The 20,070-nt window shown below is 37.0% G+C and overlaps 3 protein-coding genes across 9 annotated transcripts in view; 1 reads left to right on the top strand and 2 right to left on the bottom strand.

Annotated features, from left to right (window-relative positions):
- The window catches only part of LOC107722368 (CUGBP Elav-like family member 1), a 61,629-nt gene extending 55,022 nt beyond the window's left edge, over positions 1-6,607 (top strand). For 5 of the 6 annotated variants that reach the window (XM_016530702.1, XM_016530701.1, XM_016530699.1 and 2 more), the window contains 2 exons: positions 442-585; positions 719-6,607. In XM_016530702.1, the coding sequence (XP_016386188.1) occupies positions 442-585; positions 719-846 (272 nt within the window). In that variant the 3' untranslated portion in view covers positions 847-6,607. The remainder of the gene's footprint in view (positions 1-441; positions 586-718) is intronic. The other variant, XM_016530697.1, reaches the window with a different exon arrangement.
- nudt19 (nudix (nucleoside diphosphate linked moiety X)-type motif 19) lies at positions 4,306-8,777 on the bottom strand. Of its 2 annotated transcripts, none has more exons than XM_016530703.1 (3): positions 7,868-8,776; positions 6,989-7,196; positions 4,306-6,904 (listed from the first exon to the last, which is right to left on the bottom strand). In XM_016530703.1, exons 1-3 carry the CDS (start codon positions 8,633-8,635, stop codon positions 6,672-6,674), a joined length of 1,209 nt encoding a protein of 402 aa, XP_016386189.1. In that variant the 5' UTR covers positions 8,636-8,776; the 3' UTR covers positions 4,306-6,671. The 2 variants fall into 2 exon arrangements, with proteins under 2 accessions (XP_016386189.1, XP_016386190.1); XM_016530704.1 differs by having other exon boundaries at positions 6,772-6,904; positions 7,854-8,777.
- Positions 8,778-10,069: 1,292 nt separating this feature from the next.
- slc7a9 (solute carrier family 7 member 9) lies at positions 10,070-19,842 on the bottom strand. The gene is made up of 10 exons (XM_016530675.1): positions 19,761-19,842; positions 16,895-17,043; positions 15,342-15,489; positions 14,234-14,476; positions 14,031-14,156; positions 13,384-13,483; positions 12,536-12,580; positions 12,258-12,381; positions 10,959-11,133; positions 10,070-10,202 (listed from the first exon to the last, which is right to left on the bottom strand). The coding sequence occupies exons 2-10, from the start codon at positions 16,997-16,999 to the stop codon at positions 10,141-10,143; spliced, it is 1,128 nt and encodes a 375-aa protein (XP_016386161.1). The 5' UTR covers positions 17,000-17,043; positions 19,761-19,842; the 3' UTR covers positions 10,070-10,140.
- Positions 19,843-20,070: the final 228 nt, after the last annotated feature.

Genomic DNA, 20,070 nt, shown 5'->3' with positions numbered 1-20,070 from the left:
ATATATATATATGTGCATGCGTGTATGTATATGTATATACAGTCGCGGCTATGATTTCAAGTCTGTAGCAAAACTCACCCACAGTAATTATGACGGTAATGCTTAACCAGACCTTCATTAACCTAGACAATTATCCAACTTTACAAATCAGGCAATAAACCTGTTGTTAATGAATTCAGTTCAAATGTTTTAACAAAATACAGACCGTCCAATATGATAGTTTTGCCTACATGAATTTTATCAACTTGGGGGGGGGATGTCTTTATTATTTTCTGTGGTGATCAGCAGCATGCTTAAATGGTATTTTTACACAGAATGTTCTTTTAACTAGGCAAGGAGAATAAGTGTCGAAGCTTCATTGAAAATAAAAAGGTCGCTCTAGGGCTTTAAGAGTCAAAAGTTCTCTTTGTTTCTGTCTGTTTCCTCTCTGTCTTTCTAAAGGCCCCGAAGGAGCAAACTTGTTCATCTACCATCTGCCACAAGAGTTTGGTGATCAGGATTTGCTGCAGATGTTTATGCCTTTCGGCAATGTTATCTCTGCCAAGGTCTTTATTGACAAACAGACCAACCTTAGCAAGTGTTTTGGTGAGTTGAGCCCCCTTCCAGAAACATTGTGCTGGTTTTGTGTTGATTTTCGAGTTCTGAAATCAGAAGCAAGCTTTAGATGTGTGTTCTATGCAGTGGGTAACTAGAGTCTGGCTCTTTTGTTTTGTGTCAGGCTTTGTTAGTTACGACAATCCAGTTTCGTCCCAGGCGGCCATTCAGTCAATGAACGGTTTCCAGATTGGAATGAAGCGGCTGAAGGTGCAACTTAAACGATCCAAAAATGACAGCAAGCCATACTGAGTGATTTTACTCTCAAATGGACTTGGTTTGAAAATGTTTTTCTGGTAAGTGGAGTGTGACGTTGGAAAGTTAGAATGACCCCACCCACTCTTTAACACCCGCCTTTCCTAATCCTCCTTTTACTTCTCTGGCCTTTCCTACATATCTTCTCTCTTAACCTTCAAAACAAAGATAACATGCAAATTGTTAAGAATTTGTTCCAAGGAGTAAAGAGTTAATTTTAGTTTTCCACATTTATATATCTAATTGTTTTGTTGATCTTTTATTTACCTGTTTTTTTTTGGTGCCATATTACAAGTTTGCTGTGTATAAATCTTGCGTCAAAGGATGTTGCACAATGAAAGCCAGCCTGCGCGACTGCTTTCAGTCCCTTAGACTGTTGATCACCACGGTCTGGCCCCTGTAGATGTTCTCCTGTGTTTACGCTAGACTCTTGTAGTACATTGGGACAGTGTAATGCTGATGCCTCCTACAATGCTGCCTTTCTAGAAAATAAAGGAGGCTTGCTGCATCGGTGCAAAAGATAATCAGTCAGTCACCTGAATATTGTTTTGAGCATCTGGAAGGTCAGGCTGCACTCCACTAGACTCCGTTTTCATGGATGCCTTTTTATTTCATTCATGTATTTATTTCACTAATTTATTTATTTATTTTTAATGTATCTGTGTCTTCACAATGAGGGTGATGTAACATTGCTTCAAAGTCTGTTTTATGTATTCTGTTGGAGGGCTCAGCTAAAAACCGTAATGTTGATGCTTTCTGTTTGTTTTTATTCACATTCATATTTTTACATTCTAAAAAGACAAACACTAAGCAAGGGTATTATATCCCATGTGGTGGTTAATCATTCAGTATTGGTAGTTTGCAGGAGATGCTACACTTACTCTCAGGACATTCTCACCATTCTGTCAGACCAAAACTTCTCACCCATTATTCTACTCACCTGGTACGTGAACATTTCTAAAGAATATGTATGAAATAAGTGCTTCATTTCCATTCACGAATCCTTTCTTAAAGCCTCAAACAAAAACAAACCTTTTTTTGACCCAAGATTTTTGCTGAAGAATCACATGGTAGCACATATGGTTTTAAAATGCCATTTGTATAGATTTTTTTTTTTTTAGCAAAGACACAATCTACAACACAATTTTTATTTTGATGGTCATTTGATACATTATCCTACGCCTCAATTGAGGAGGTTGGCGTTGAAGCTTTTAGCAATATTTGCATTCTGGAGAAGAGTGAGAGACGATACTGCCAAGAAAAGAAAGAAGGAAGTTTGCAATTGCTGAATTCATGGCCGCTTAATTGTCAGAGTAATTTGAACGGAAATTTCCTAACTTTCGTGGCAATTTGTGTTCAATAAGAATTTAATCTGTGTTTGCAGGGGGTCTCTTGTACCCTGGTGTATGGAGACTCGTCCTGCAATCCTATTCTAGTTTGTAATTCTAAGTTACTCCATGCAACTTGCTTCAGTTGACCATGGCAGTAAATAAGTGTTCAGATCGTAATCAAATGTTAATGCCAATCTGAGTCCTGCAAGGTCATGAGGTAAGATTGTTTTTATGGAAACTTGAGAAGAAAACATTATCCAGATAGTGTATATTACTTAACTATTATGCCTTTTCTATTTTTATAGAGGTTTTATAATATTGCCTAAATAATTTCTCTGAATTAAAGCGCTTGTTTAAAAAAAAAAAATCAACTCAAAAGATACAACAGTGTTTTTGTAGAATCCTAATGTGAAGTTGTGTGGATATATTCACCGATTGTTTAAACAACGGATGTGTGGCCCTTTTCACTAGTTGTAGTGGCGTCTGTTTAGTAAAAAAAAAATAAATAAATAAAATAGTACCAAGAGTAGGTTTTTTTGTTTTTCCTTTTTAAGTCTGAAGCAAATCCACGGTTCAGTCTAAAGTTTATACTTCGTGTAATATCTCTAAACTAAGTACATCATTTACATGTGTTGTGACGAATGCTGAAATGTTATTATCAGAAGTCGTTTGTTTCATTTCCTCACAACATAACTTGAGCTCGGAGTGGCAGTTAGTGAAAATTGTAAATTGTAGACTATTTTCTTTTGTTTTGACATTTACCTCACTATTGTCGTCGCTGTTCGACACACTTGTATTTATTAACGGCGCTTTTTATTTTCACTGATTAATTGCGAATAAGCCAATTCTTGTTAACTTCACTATCTATTTTCAACGAGTGCAGATCTCAGTCCGGGTGAGGGAACGAGTGTGCCGCTGTCTGGCAACTTGTACAGAGATGCCGGTTTGAGACGCTTTAGACTGAACCCAGGTGTGAAGCCCCTCTTGAAGCGCTTAGATGCGAGTGCAGGAAATGTCCAGTCCCTGATCTGTGCCTCTGTTCAAATAAAAGCAGGATTTGCATGCATTACAAAACCATTAAGTGGAAGAAAAATGGGAGTGCAACACAAATCACCATTTTGAACGATCCAAAGATTCTTGTGAACTTGTTCTAGGCAGGGATTTTTGTTTGTTAGGCAGAATTTTTTCATAGTTTTGTTCCTTTTTTCTTTTTTTTTCTGGAGCAGATTGACTGGCGTTTGTGCAAAGATCTGCAGATTTGTGAGCCTTAAAACAGCTCACAAGTGCAGAGACGTTCCACTAATGTGCCAAACACATCGAGTCTTAAATTGCTGTATACGTTTAATGATGATACTCTGTTACGCGCTCTGTGTCCCATCATGTTGTTGTACTTCACGGAGTTCAATGTAGCTAAATTGTATCCATTTGTGTTTCCCATGACGGGTGTTTTGTGAACGAGAACAAATATGAGCAGCTCCAAATATGCATTATTCCACAGTCCCTCACAATTCAAAATTGAAGCACAAAATAAAAGGACTTTCACTGAAAGAGCTGAAACGTTGAAGCACAATTTTTCTTTTTGTTTCCCTCTCTTCCCCTTGGTCTAAAATCGAAATGCGGTTGTGAGAAATCGAACATTTTCATTTGAAATGTTGCTGTCGAGGACAGTGTTGTCGTAGCTGTAGTAGGCAGGTTGTGTTGTCTCTCGGTGTTGTTGATGTTTAATGTTATTCCCTTTGTTCACTATTGGCATGGTGCTTATTCTTCCCACTTTTCTTCATCGTTTCCTGTGTTGCATTCAATGTTTTGTGTTTAGATGATGTGTGCACCTTCGAAAGCCCCCTCCTCATGCAAACATAATCATTCATGATTTTCTTTTTCATCCCCTCTCCTTTTTCCGTTGTGCTTTAACCTAGGTTTGTTATTCGTTTTTTTTGTTTGTTTTTGTTCTAGATATCTTCGTGCCCGTTTGTCATCGTTTGCCTAGCATGTCGATGTGACGTCAAAAGTTCATCGTCCAGTCCGTTGTCCTCTTCGCTTCTCTGACGCTTGAAATTTCACACTTGACCTTTTTGTTAACTTTTGACGCTTATTGATTACTTGTTTTGTTTGTTTCTTTGTGTGATGTTCATTTGTCATTTGTGCTGCCAATAGGGAGCGTTAGAAAGACTGCTAAAAGTGTAAAACGTTTCATGAAAATTGTTCTGAGCAAAGAGTCTATTTTTCTAGAACGTACAAACACTATAACCACTAGATTTTTGCAGAAGCTTTTAATTTTTCAGATTTTGTTCTTTATTGATTTTTATTGTTTTCCAGCAGTCTTCCTAGCGCTTCTGATTGTACTCCTTTTTGGTTTTCTTCTCAAAGCAGCCATTCAGTTTATAGAATCACTTTTGTGTGTTCAAGTGTGGGTGTGTTTACCTCTTTCTCTCACTTGTTAGTTCTAAAACTTTTAGAGGATGTTTTCGTCACATTTTGCTGAAATCGAGGATAAACGTTGTAATTTTGTGTTAGGTTAGTTGGCATGATGTAATTTTGGGAGTTTCTATAAACAGAGTGACATTACAATAGACACTTGAATTGCCTTTTTTTCTTCTTTGTGTGTCGAGCCAACACAGGCACATGTTTTTCATTTCCTTATTGTGTGAAAATCAGGATTAGTCTGAAATAATGCATAGAATGAGCAGAGTTGAATATCTTGTCACAGGTAAATATTAAGCATGCATGTTTTTTTGTAAGTGCACTGAAATCCTCAGCAAAATGTGATCTAGTTCTGTTTCAAAAATTCAAGATGAATAAAGTGGTGCCAAAAGTTTTGCATGTTGCTGTTGGTTACATTTACAGTATGTTTCACATCATGCTTATGGCTCGTGCTGCAATGACATGTGGTCTCATTTTGATGGTTTAAGATTTAAAAAACAATACAGTGTGTGTTTAGGTTATGGGTTAAAGTGAGTTTTAACAATGTATTGTTCTAAAAATTGAAGTGGGTTTCAAATGAGTCCTTAGAGATAAATTATGCCTACAGCAGCAAAAACACATGCTCTTCTTGATGTTGTTCAGTTAATGAAAATGTGTTACGACCTTATAGCTGGTCTGTTTTACAGAGCTTGCAAGCATTTTTTTTTTCTTTCCCATTCTGACATCTGTATAAGTTGTGACGTTCTGGACTGATTGGTAGAGCTCAACTGCAGCTTTGCCCCCTTAGCCTTTAGTTTACAGGCATATCTCCACAAATGAAGAGCTACATTTGGAAGTTTTTTTTCTCTCTCTTTTTTTAAAAGATGTATTCTGACAGACTAATCTATTCGGGGGTTGAGGTGGTTGTTTTCTATTTAGATTTTAAGCTGCTGTTTTGTGAGTTTAAATGTACTCTTTCCTGTGGGATGTTTGTCATTACTGGTACAGAGTGATTGTATTTAACATTTAAGATTTGTACAGATTTTTCTACTTCATAAGTTGTTTCACAATGTAAATCCCAGTAAGTAGAAGCATGAAGACAGTAACACCATGACCAAACATCAACCTGTACAAAGTAACCAAAATGCAAACAAAAATCAACTCCACAAAACAGCCTTTAAATAAAGATGTTTTTTTTTTATTAGTTGTTTTGTCATTTAAGTTGTGTGGTTTTTCATTGGAAGTGTAGAGAGTGCAGAATTTATTAAATGTCTGAAACAAATGTGTTGTAAAAGGTTGGTTAAGGATTTCACGCTACTGTCTCTACAGAAATATAGCAAAATGGACACCCATGAAGCAGGCATCTGGTCGTTTATCTTTAGTTTATGTATGATTAAACTGTTTGAAAACATTCACACACATTGTCTGAATTCATTTTTTCTGAATTTAAAGATGCCAGAAATGCACATCATGCTTCCGTTTTAATTAAAATGTGACACTAGAGTTTTTCAATCACATAATGACAATTCATGATTTACTACTCATTGTACTTAACCTAGATTTAAATTATTTATCCTAGTCAGTACTATAAATAAATATGCAATAGCTGCTGCTACAGCCAGATTTGTTGTAATTGGTTGATTATATATACTAGCCATAAACCAATCAGACAAATGCAATTTTTGTACACAATTGTTCAAGTTATTTTTTGCTTGTAGAGTCCTGTATTCAGCAAACTCAAAGCATGAAAAAGTTGAGCGTTCAACAACTGAAAACAATTCAAAGTGCCATTTACCCTTTACTGCCTCATCTGCAATATTACATTAATGAAGAACTGTGACAATTCAAACTTTACACCTGGTAATCTTAATGCACATAAAAAAAAATTTCATGGTACCAGCAGTTGCCACATCAACAAGGTAGTCATTGTTTATCATTTTTATATGACAGAAGTTAGGGAGGCCATATGTTGAACTACACTGAATTGCTCAAGTTCCACATCAGTAGGTAGAAATGAGCCGATTTACAAAATACAAAAAAAAAAAAAAAACTTTCTGTCCGTCAGTCCTGCACCTGTTTGGAAGGTAAGTGTCAGAGTTTACTATGGTTTTTGGAGGGGTTGTCCACATCTGTACCGAAGAGAGGAGACAGGTGTTTATACTTGGGTGTGATGTTCATTCGGACAGTTATTGAATATGGATCCTGGCCGACGATACGGTGCAGGTTTGCACTGTCCTGCTGGAGCTCTTCAATACTTTTCTCAGTTTTCATCACGCCGCCGCTCTTAACAGAACGGTCCACTTTTTCCGGGTACAGAGCATCCCCTATGTATTAATGAAGAGAAACATTGTTTGATAAAGAGGCGATAATTAGCAGAAATGTCTTAATTTATTACTTGACATAATTACCTGGTAAAATGCTTGCAAAGCAGTCAGGTGCCACCAGGTGAATAGGCAGCCACTGTTCGCAACCCTCCAAAGACCTCTGCCAGGCAAAGCGATGGAGATCTGCGAGAGCTGGACACCGGCACATGCGTCCAAGCTCGTAGAACTGAGGTGGAGCGATCCAGATCTCCTTTGATTTATAGCTGTGCAGCACTTCAGAGGGACTGGACCACTGAGAAACAAGGCAGTGTGTATTTCCCAAAAGTTAAGCATCATTTGTACTACTTAGGATGAGACTGAATGACTTAAAAGCTACTATAAAAATGTTATATTAAAGGGGTCATATGATGCGATTTCAAGTTTTCCTTTCTCTTTGGACTGTTACAAGCTGATTGTGCATAGATAAGATCCCTGAAGTTGCAAAGACAAGTCTCAAAACCAAAGAGATATTTTTTCAGACTGATGAGCTTTGTAAAAATCGACGCGTTTCAGAAGGCGGGGCATAGAGGAGAAACAATAATGTACAGTATGTGGAAAATAATGTGTTTTTTTTACTTTAAACCACATAAACACATTTGATTACACCAAATACACAAAATAATGTTCTTTTTAGCAGCATCATATGACCCCTTTAATGAATAACAATGACGTTACGTGACGTTCAGCCACTTGCGTTAAGTGGGCGCTGCCTAGCTGGCGAATGAGCTCTAGCCTCATGAATATTAATGAGCTCCAAGAAATATGCAGCACAACACTGAAAAAAGTCCAAGTTATTTCGCCAGCTGGACACAAATGGGTCGCGAATGCGTAAATTTATCAAATATACCTTCAATGCAACGTAAGGGTCTGATATGTAGTTTTTAATCTAACTGTCCAACGTGCTAATTACTGTTCAAAACGCACCTTGAAATGAACTATTTCCTTCTCGTCGTGAAGCGTGTGTGGCGTGTCGCGCAGACAGCAGATGTAGAAGGCTGTGTCGTAGCGCCTCTGTTTGCCGTGCATGCCTATGGGGGTCAGCCAGTTGCCCCACTCGTGTAGAGCCCAGATGTTGGGCAGACACTGCAGCTCCTTGCACATCTTAATAAAATTCGCCGAGTCACTAATAACCAGAGACCTCCACTTGGACAGCACGTCTCTGTCCCACAGTCCGCTCAGTGTGGTCAGGGTTGGCTGGGGGTCACTGTCCCGAGCATCATCTGTGCGCACGCGAATGCCGCTTTCCTCGTGTGTGGGGACCGCCAGGAGCACACCGGACTCCTCAAACGTCTCTCTCACTGCACATATCCTGAAAGCCACGTCTCCGGGGATCGGGGATCCCAGCTGCGCTCTGTCAGTGGCGAAAATGGGCGGCCTGGTCTCCGGCGGCTGCTTCACGACTCCAATGCCGTAGTTGGGCACTTTCGTGAAGGACTGAAAGACCTCCAGCCAGTCGCTGGAGAAGTCAGCCGCGTCCGCCAGCCCCCCGGGAAACACGTAGGCATTGGGCATGAAGCCGCTGCTGCCGCTCCGTTTTAGCAACAGCACTTGATAATCAAAGGCGGATCTGTGCGCTATGTCAGAGACTTTCTCCAGACCTGTTTTAAGAGAGTCCGCGCTCTGAGCGTGTCTCAGGCCGGCCGCCAAGATCACCGTCGCCGCCTCCCTCCAGTGTTTCAGCGCGGTGTTCATCCTGGCCCTCGCTTACTTGCTCACAGTTACTCCAGTGCCCTATCCCGGCAACTTTCGACTTCGGTCAACTAACTAATCACGAGATGATGGCGTGAAGGACAGCACAGAGAAAATAACAGTGCATAGTCTGTATTTGGTGATTGGCGCCATCTATGGCAAGGGATGAACGCTTGGTTTTCATAACTTTGACACATTCTTAAAGGGGTCCTATTATGCTCTTTTACAAAGTCTTGATTTTGTTTTGGGGGTGTACTAGAACATGCCCTCTCTCCCCAGCCTGGCACAAACGGCTCGATTAGTTCCGGCTTTGATGAAGGTCCGCCTTCCGAAAAACAAAACGTGTTGTGATTGGTTAGTTGTCCCAGTGGGTTGTGATTGGTGAACAGCTTAGACGGCGTTTCAGTACTGCCCATTGCTCCGTCTTTCAACAAAAGCTTTTTGGCGAATCTGGCACTACTCAGTATTTTTTTTTAAACGAAATATCTCCCTTTGGAGTGGACTTCGAGATTTGTAACTTTCTAGATCTTTTTTATGCCCAAACATACACACTACACACTGACTAAAATTTAAAAAAGTGAAAAAGCATAATAGGACCCCTTTAAATGAAGAACTTTTTTTGTCTCATAGGAGAAATGTATGCTAGAATCATTTGAATATATTGATTTATGATTTCAACCTTATTCAATGGTCACACATAAATAAGTCTATCCCAATAAGCACTGAGAAACGTAACGGGTATCGCATGACAAGTCTGGCAGTTAAAAATGACCTGAGTAATGTCCAACTTTAATAGCCATTGATTGAAATGAAAATACATAGTAAAGAGTTAAAATGTTAAAATATGTGATTTATTATTTAGACTCATCTAAGCATCGCTAAGGTATAAGTGCAACAGAATTCCACACGATTGTTTTAAGAATTCCGCTATATGGAGAAAATGAATGGGATTTTTAATTCCAGAACCCCACTGTTGCACTACAAGTAACTCTTTAATAGTCTGCTTAAGGATTTACATTACTACAATTCTTAATCTGCTGTGATTTTGAGTCTGAGTCTATTCATACACTGGGTTGTCCTAAAATCATTGTTTGAAAACATTTGTTTAGCATTCAAGGAAACATCATTTTACTTTGAATAATTTCTTTACAATTAATAAATTTCAGTTCAGTAAACTTGGAAAAATATCCTTGCTATTCTGTACAACAAACTTGCATATAACAACACACAATTATAAGTTAGATAAACTGTAAGTATTCCGAATTTACAGACGTTCATGGAAGTGTTGTGTTATTCTTTAAAATAAAAACATATCCCTGTGACCCAGGAAAGACTTGTAAAACAATGGCTGGTCAGGCATAAGAAATAATAATAAAATAAAAAATAAAAAAATCTGTCCATGTGCAGCCATGTTCCCTTTAAGGATCCTTTATCCACATTTCCATGGATCAGTGTGTGGTCCACTGCTGCTGGTTATTACATGTGTGACTCTTCCAGTGTGATATCTGTCACTCAGTCTTTTCAGGTGGAATGACTTCCAGTAGCAGCTGAAGGTGCATGGTGAGTGGCCCTGGAAGAGTCACGGTTCAAGTTTAAGAATTTGGTGTTGAACATGGGAAGAGATGCTATTTAATTATTAGCCATTCCTTAACTAAATGTTTTTGGTACTAGTGAACATCCACTAAAAACAACCTTAAAAGTAGGGTGACCAGGGGCCTCATTATTTTATAAATGAGGCCCCAGGTTTTTAGGATAATAGAGAGTTCAAAAATTGTATTTACTGTATACAGTATAGGCCTATTGACATTCTATGAAAATGAAAATATTAAATACATTTAGAATGTTAAAATATTTCTTAAATATAGTTTTATTTATCATATGTTTTCATATTCATTTTATTTTTTACTGTGTAAAGTCATAATTTTGTTAGAATACTGTTTTTATCTTTTTGCTAATTGCAATGGTTACTATTTACTATTTTTCACAGTGTGATTTTTGGTGAATTGTATTTAAACCAGGTATGTTCAGTTTGACCCACAAACATCATAAGAATGATTAATTATAGTATATGGAACCAAGAACAATTAAAAAAACAAAACATACAAAAATGTATTGTTCCTGTTTTTAAATTCATAGATAATACCAAATTAGATTTCAAAGATATTTTGACCACTGAACTAAGAAGCAATATGAAAGTTACTTAGAAGCAATATATTATTCAGGAAAAAAAAACTCTCATTGAAAATGATTAAAAATGTATCAAGAGCCAAAACAAACATACATTTTTGCTCACTAGAATATATCCAAATGTGTCATTTCTACTTACTCATGATGCAGCGAGTCCAGTTGAATTTGTAGTAAATGAAAGGTACATATAAGAGAAGACCACCGACTATGAACATTGTGCAGTACAGGTATTCCCACTCAGGCTTTTCTATGATGGGAGCAAGAACCAGGTAACAGGACACAATCACCACCAGAACAGGGATGACTATCGGCACCTGAGAGAAACAAAAAGCAAACATTTTTATGTCGGGTAGCCATTTTACAATAGATTAACTGCTATATTAAAAAAAAAAAAAATACATTTTTTTCAGTTCTTTTAAAATATTTTAATTCTAGCTTCCTCTTGAAAGTTGCCTTTTGCACCACTGGGAATATTATCGGGTCATATCACGAATAGCTTTTAATGTTCGTAATTTTGAAAATGTGCAAGTTGCTTTGGATAATAGCATCTGCTAAATGATTACATATAAATGCAAATGCTGTGCAAAATGCAAAAGTTTAATTCATCCACATGATGAGGTGTCTTGTATGGTTTTGACCTGATCCCAGATCAATTTCATACATTTGTAGACATTTTTATGACGCATTTGTATAATAAAAGGGAAACGTTATAGTTATTAGTCTCTTATTGGCCTGATTGACCAAGCTCTCCATAAACAAAACAAGTCCTACAAATGAATAAAGTAACACATATTATACAGACACATCATATTCAATGGCATTAGATGATTTGTTAATTATTTTGTATTTTATTATTATTCTGTTCGTAAAAGGTTTTTATGCATGTTTGATCTAACTTTTCAGTGCATTTACAATGTTCTGACCAGCAGGTGTCCCCAGCGTGTGGCATTTTGAGCATTTCTAAATGGTGAAGAATTTTGTCAGGCAATGGGTTCATTTGATTCAAAGTTTCGAAAAGCTTTGTTTCTCTCATTAATAACCATGACGGTGACTGCATTCGAAACTGCATACTTTCCTACTATACAGCAGGCAAAAAACAGTATTTGAAAAGAGTAGTATGTCCAAATTCACGGTACTCATGAAAAAGTAGGTGGCAAAAAGTACCCAGATGACTTACTACTTCTAGCGACAATCTGAAGTGTGCATACAATGGACAAATTACTATCCCATGTGGCCATAGGAGAGGATTTGTGAGTGGCAGTGAAGCAACATAACTGACGCTAGTAGCTCACATGATAATGACAACGAATAGCATTCATACTACACATGTTCATAGTATATAGAACATACTTTTTTTAGCAGTTGCAGAGTAATTACTTATTCAAAAGAAATACCTGCTCAGGCGCAAACTGTGACTATGACTATAATGCACACTCACCACAGCAACGGCAGGAGACTGCAGAAGTTCAGTAGGGGTCATGACACTGAAATATGCAATGTTGACAAATATATAGCACACAATTACCAGGGGAATCCCAATAATTATTGCCAGGGGAAGGTTTCTGTTCAAAAAAGAGAGAACAACACAATAAGACTTCATGGCTAACACTGAAGCACATACTATATTTAATGGGGGAAACTTACATGCACATGTATACAGTTTTCATATGATTTAGAAAAATAGAATTAAAATGTCAAGTTTCATTTCACTCTGACCTGTACGGATTTTTCAGCTCTTCTGTTATGAAGTTAAGCTGATTCCTATGAAAAAGACAAAAGGACTTTTAAATGAATTGCCATAGCTGACTGAAGCTGACTTCTAGACTTGTGCATGCTTCTCTTTTAGAACAATAAAGCCCCTGGATTGAGAATGATCTGGTGAAAGTCCAGGCAACTGAAAAAAAGATCCTACTGCATTGAAGTTTCGAAAAGCATTCAATTCCCTTTTCCCATTTCCCATTTCCTCACATGTGCTGAAAATCCACTCTTATCAGATGTTTAACAGAGAAATCATTAGATAGTGTGAATGATTCCCAGGGCTGAAAGCACACTAGAATGTTGACTCGGAAGAAACCGTATGTGTATTAAACGTTACAAAAAGATTGAACACTGCTGCTTAACATTAGCCTCTTATGCCACATGTGCAACATTACATGAGCTCATCAATAATTTACCATCCATCATAAGCCCATAGTCCGTTGTAAAATGCAAGGCCAATTGCTCCAAATGATGTTGTTGCGCCTGCAAATGGGTCTTTGAGATTCTTTTCCTTGGTTGTGGGAACTAGTGATGTTTGCTTCTGAAACACTGCTTTGTGAAGCTTCGAAACCTTTGTGAATCGTTTGTTTTGAACCAGTGATTTGGGGCGAGTATAAAAATGCCAGTCATGTGATTTCAGTAACAGAGGCTATTTCAAAATGTTTCGAAATTTCAATGGTGCCCTGCTAAGGGTCCATGAAACAGTGTCTTGTGTATTAAACGTTACAAAAAGATTGAACACTGCTGCTTAACATTAGCCTCTTATGCCACATGTGCAACATTACATGAGCTCATCAATAATTTACCATCCATCATAAGCCCATAGTCCGTTGTAAAATGCAAGGCCAATTGCTCCAAATGATGTTGTTGCGCCTGCAAATGGGTCTTTGAGATTCTGGGTATTGCCTAAAAAACAATTATAACAATAAAAAGATAAATTTTATTGATCTTCCATTGAACATTTACAGAGGTCATCTTATCTAAACGCATCTACAGTAATCTCTGGCCATAGTCTAAGATGAGTTATCCATCATAAGCCCATAGTCCGTTGTAAAATGCAAGGCCAATTGCTCCAAATGATGTTGTTGCGCCTGCAAATGGGTCTTTGAGATTCTGGGTATTGCCTAAAAAACAATTATAACAATAAAAAGATAAATTTGATTGATCTTCCATTGAACATTTACAGAGGTCATCTTATCTAAACGCATCTACAGTAATCTCTGGCCATAGTCTACGATGAGTCATCTTTCACAACATAATAAAAAAATTATTTCTTTATCTGTATCAAAACATATTTGATCTCAGTCCGTTTAACTGAATACTAAAATACTAATGTTCTATTTAGTGTCACGTAAGTCAGGTGTCAATAAAAATTAATATCACATAAGATAAGAGTCACAAAGATGGAAGAGATACTAGATCATTGAGATATCAGATTGGGTAAAAGAGGTACCTTGAGCCAGCAGAACGATGCCTGAAACCACGATGATGACAATAATCAAGAGTTTGGCTACTGTGAAAAAGTTCTGCACTCTGTAGGCCAGCTTCACACTCAGACAGTTGATGACTGTAATTATTACTGAAGGAGAGAACAGACAACAGCTGAGTCCAGTATAACGTCATTTGAATATAAAAAGAGCCTAGACCTGTACATACAGATACAAGCTGCAGCCAGGCACTTGGTGACCACTTGAGGAGGAGTGCACCCTGGGTAAAACGGTGTGGAGGCGTATTCGGCACAACTCAGGGCGATGATGGCAAATGACGAAGGCTTTAACACGACGATCGTGCTCCAGGAATATAGGTATGCCAGCAATGGCCCAAAACCCTCCATCAGGTACGGATACTCTCCACCAGACTTCATGATCATTGTGCCTAGTTCAGCATAGCAGAGGGCCCCTGCACACACATGCACATGCAAACCTCTTAGTTTCTCAGTGTTCAAGCTGAGGTCAATGAGTCCGTTACCAAAAGGTCTAGTAGTTTAGTACAAGTCAGTATTAAACTAAAAAGGATTTCGGTGTTTTGTGAATTTTCCCGAACATTATGTGACTTAAAACGTCCGACTGAGGGTTTCTGAGTGAGTGAACATATCTGATTAACCTCCTTGACTTTGCCCAACTATAATCTCAGCAGAAAGTGCAGGATAAAATAAAGATTTAGATTTAGATATTTGGAACACATAATGCAGTAAAACAACAGCTGCAAGGATGGAGCAAAAAAGGTTCAGTACACTAACATTATTTAATGCATCTGGCATAATAAAATAACAATCTTGCTTAATGTTAATTTTAAAAAATACTACTTAAAATTCTACTTAAAATTTCAACTGTCATAAATTAATTAGCATGTATTATGAACAAAAATGAATTGACATTGAACAGCAGTGTACTTGAAAATTAACCTAAATACATGCTGTAAAAATACTGTTCATTGTTTCTGATATCCAATGCACTTACTATTGTTAATGAAAGGAACCTTATCGTAAAGTGTTAGCAATAAAATATAGCACCAATTAATAAAACAGCAACCTTTGGACATAAATGACATTATACTGGATTAGAAAAAGATTGTATTTTGCTTTAAGAAACAGTGAATCTTATTGTTACATCATATGGAGAGATTATCAAACAGCCAAAACAAATATGACACGATACACGAGGTGACAATGCTTAATCTCACCCATTTATCTTAGTTATGAGGGCTTATCATCAAGGCTTTTGTGCAACCTTATAGATAATGTGTCTGTTGTGCATATACTGACCCATCGTAGCCAGCACTCCACACGCCGCCCACACACACAGACATGGACCCACTGCTCCAGTCCCCTCCAGAACTGCTTTGGGAGAAATGAAGATCCCCGAGCCGATCATTGTTCCCACTATCAGACAGATGCCACTTAAGAGACCCACCTGAGACATTCAAGTTAAAGGGTGTTGGTTTCATTGATAATGTATAGTAACTGAATTATTGTGATATTAAAATTAGGGATGCATGACATATCGATACCACATACGATTTTTAATGTGAGGTTTTTTTACTTTAGTGATATTTGTTGGATATATCATTTTAAATGTTAATTTAATCTATTTTATACCTTCAGGTTAGCTTTGCCATTAAAGTTAATCTTTAAAAATGACATTCTTTGACACAAAACAGTATTATTTATGAAATTATAGTGAATTTGGGCATCCGCTATGACACTCGCTATGAGAAATACTGCAAGTGGAGTGATACAAACGGTAAAATGGTTAAGAATTTTGTGAATTTTTTGAATGAAAGATCAAAAAGATAAATTATGCAGATTTATTTTCACAGCCGCCTTTGCTCATATTTACCAAGGGTGCCAATATTAGTGGGCAGCACTGTATATATATATATAAGATTAAAAAAAGGATTCAGTTTTGTGCTAGTCTGATGAGATCCTCCCAGTGTCCATCCTGTCGTTGTTGTTGACATATCAAGAAAGGTTAACGGATTGTCCACAAAGGCAGTCTTCCTCTGCACCGTGTACACTCAGTCTTTCCAATCATGACATCCTTTTCTAGTTATAATACATTATGTTATAATGTTATGTCTAAATTCATTTGTAACATTTAAACTGATTGATTTTAGTTTTTAGTGTTTATTTTATATATAATTGCCATTTAATTGGTTATCAACAGTGACAAATAATAATTCAACATATCAACCAGAATAAAGAGAAAGGAAAAATTTAAATCGCATCATATGACCCCTTTAATATCTGTGCATTCCTAATTCAATGCTCTACATGGTCTCAATACACTTTTATTAAAGGTGGAATGAAGCTTGAAGCTGCCTGTTTTTTATGAATATAAGCTAAAGCTATTTGTAGTAATATGACCTTCCGTGTCCTTATTCATGCAAATTTACATATTAACAGAGGCGGACAAAGTACTCAACTCCATTACTTGAGTGCAATATTTGTCTTTCAAATGTAGTGAAGTTAAAGTCATAAGTTCCCAGAAAAAATAATACTCAAGTAAAGTACAGATACTCAAAAAGTGTACTTAAGTACAATACTCAAGTAAATGTACTTAGTTACTGTCCGCCTCTGCATATAAATAGTCAAACTAGTCATTAGTGGGAGTCATAAAACAATATACAGACAGACGGGTCAGGAAGGGGAGAGATTACACTGCAGTGATGGTGACAGGCACTGCCAGGCTGACCCACAGTTAAACCCTTCATACACCCATATGCACCGTGTCTGGATAGAAACCAATGATCATGCAACATTCTTCCCATTCTTATGTGTGCTCATAACGAGTACGATTCTCTTTCTCTCATACTCACATTCTTCTGCAGAACTGCTGCTTTTGGCTGATCGGGCTTTTTGGCATCCAAAGCCCCTGAGAGGCTCCCATTGTGAGGGTTCGTCTTTTTCAGATCTTCATCCATCGTTCACAGGATCAACAGTCCAGTCTTAATTTTGTGCAGTCAGACTGAATAAATACAGACAAAAATATAGTACACTTTTTTACTATAAACATTATTACGCATATTACAATCAATTGGAAAATAGTTAATTTTTAACAACCAAGCCTGAACCTGATCTAAAAGACTTGATGGAAATCTAACAAGGAGAAACACTTTTATTCTTAGTTTCTGTTGTTTTGATGTCTTGATGTCCTGATTACTTCAAGCAGCCTAAAGGCCAAGTTAAAGGTTAAAGACATTATAGTGTTTTAAGTGTTGCTAATGTGTGTCAAGATGTTATGGGCTCTCTGACAGATCTATTTATTCATACACAATAACATCTGCTTCACATGCACTTCAACTCAAATCAGTTTGTCTCCTAGCAACTACAGTACAATAGCCAAAGGTTCAGTTTATACTACAGTCAGGAAGCACTGACTAGAATCGACTGCAAAAAAACCTGAGAATTATAACACATACATAATGTAGAATACATAATATTACAATTCTACTGTAAACTCAATAGAAGAGTTCACATATATATTTTGTTAATTAAGCTTATTTTAAAAATCCATTTATTTGTGCATCAGGTACTGTGCTAATCAAGTAAACCAAAGACTTTATCTCAAAGAATCTGTTATCTGTTAATCTGAAATTATTGTATGTCCTCTACAATTAAGACACTGAGGTTGATGTCCACAAGTGGCTACTGATGCTAAACCTACTGAAAATAAACAGCATGAGTAAATTAAATAGGTTGATGAAAATGATTTGGAGACAGATACATTCATGCAGCCATTATCTGGATGGTCCATTATGTAGACCTGTAAATACTCTCACTTACCTTAAAGATTTACAGTATAAACAAACACAAATCAATACGTCAGTTAAGATGACTGTTTCCTTTTTTGTCAAACGTTTATCATGCTTGTAAAAATACTTTTCATAACTGACAAGAACTATCACATTATCAATAACTTCGCTACAATATTGTAACAAAAATAAGGTACTGAATATTTTCTAAATGCATTTTTTTCAGGTGCAGTTAGCAACACAAACTATAGGTTAACTCAAGCTTACTTTCAGTGCCACCAATTCCACCATCACATGACAATCATGTTTAACTTGAGGCATGAGGCGAAAGACAAACCTGCAATGCAATCAGTTTTTCCAGCAGATATCCCAAGTTTTGATCCATTTCCAAATTCATGTATTTAATAACCAACAAAAGTGGGTGGGACTTTCGATGTTCAGTCATTCTCCAGGCTGACCGTGACTGAAGCAAACACGTGATAAGAAGGAGGAGAGGGACCAGGATTGGCTAGAGGTGAGCAGACTCTGACCAACACAATACTCCTTTGAAAGAGACACTTGATATGGTTTGGTTGGAAAGAGGGGGTGACAGCATAAACCCAAGGACAGAACAGAACAGAACAGAACCGTCTCAGATCAAAGCACTATCAATACAGCTCAATACAAGCCAGTGCTCAAATACATACAGGCCTGTAAATAATTAAAGCAGTGCAAGCCCCGTGATCTCCAATATAAACACCATATATGTTATACAGTCAAGAGCTTTCCTGACTGATGTACTCGTCTCTGCTGGCTCTCCATTTTATTTGTCGAGTTCAAAAGCTGGCCAATGAGCGTGGTTAACTCTGAAGTCAGAACACAGTGTATCTCTACACAGAGTCTACAAAGAAAACCAGGCATTAAATAGCTTGCTGCTAAATTATTGTTATACATAAAAATGACTTGATATGAACTTCAAGAATTTAGGATTTAAAAAAGTACTTTCTCATCTAACTTTTGCTGGCAATTTACAGCATTTATTAATCTAGTTTAATGTTAATTTACAAATGTACTATTGATCATTGTTATTCATGTTTGTTCACACTACATTCTGAAATATTCAATTCTTCAACTTGAATTACTACTGTATTTGTATATGTAGAAATGAACATTAATGTAGATTAGTAAATAGAATGTTGTTCAGTGTTCGTGATAGCTAATACATAACATATTACCATAACATAATGTTGATGTACAGAACCGTATTGCAAAGTTTTTCCATGTAATTACAGCACAGCTCTAACTTGCTGTTATTATGTAACTACCCCAGTGTTTCAACAATTCCTAATCTCCACATACTGCAAATGATATAAACACTACATGATACACACCAATAAAACCCCAACACAAACTACTATTGACAAGATGAGTAAGTTTCAGTTTTCTTAGAGAGCTTTTCCTATATTGTTATTAACACATTACACATTACACTCAGAAACTGTGATTTTCGCTCACAACTCCCTGTACCTTACCATAACTATATATAATACCAGACAAGTGAGGTTCAGAGATTTTTCACTCAAATCTCCCCCAAATATCCACTATTTAATTTCCCTTTATATAGCTGTCATTTGGCTTTATCTGAGACTGAGACAAACAGCATCACTGCTCTCATTGCCAATCTTCAGATTGTTAACCATGAAATAACCTTAAAATAAATCTGCCTGAGGTTTATAATAGATATTAAGCAAAGTGAGAATGTCACGGCTGAAAGACACCACAGTATTGATCTACTTTGTCCAGAAAGCACCATTATTCTTGTACTTCTATTCAGTTTTCATTATATGAATTCATTGAGGAACATCCAGGGACATGCAAACCTGTGGCAAACACTGTTAGATATAAAACTATATGAATATTTCAACAGTGCACTCTTTACATGGTTCCTTACCTTTAGATGGGCTCCACTTCTTATCCCAAACTCAGATTTGAATCTCCAAGCGATAACAGCAGAGATTACACACACACACACACACACACATTCTAGTTGGCATCTGAACAGCTAACAATTAACCCGACTCGGTCACAGATGACTGGCTGTGCACATCCCTCCTTCACGTGCAACACAGAGGAACATCTCAGAGGGACTTCATGTTTATGTAACTCATTCTCCATCTGATCAATGAACATTTAGAGAGAAAATAATCAATATTAAATAAACATTTCTACTGTACCAAACTATTTCATTAACTTTAATTCAT

This window comes from Sinocyclocheilus rhinocerous, unplaced genomic scaffold (genome assembly GCF_001515625.1).
Source record: "Sinocyclocheilus rhinocerous isolate Xijiao unplaced genomic scaffold, SAMN03320098_v1.1 scaffold1115, whole genome shotgun sequence".
NCBI classification, from domain to species: Eukaryota; Metazoa; Chordata; class Actinopteri; order Cypriniformes; family Cyprinidae; genus Sinocyclocheilus; species Sinocyclocheilus rhinocerous.
The sequence above is the reverse complement of the archived record's forward strand: the minus strand, read 5'-3'. Positions and strand labels throughout refer to the sequence as shown.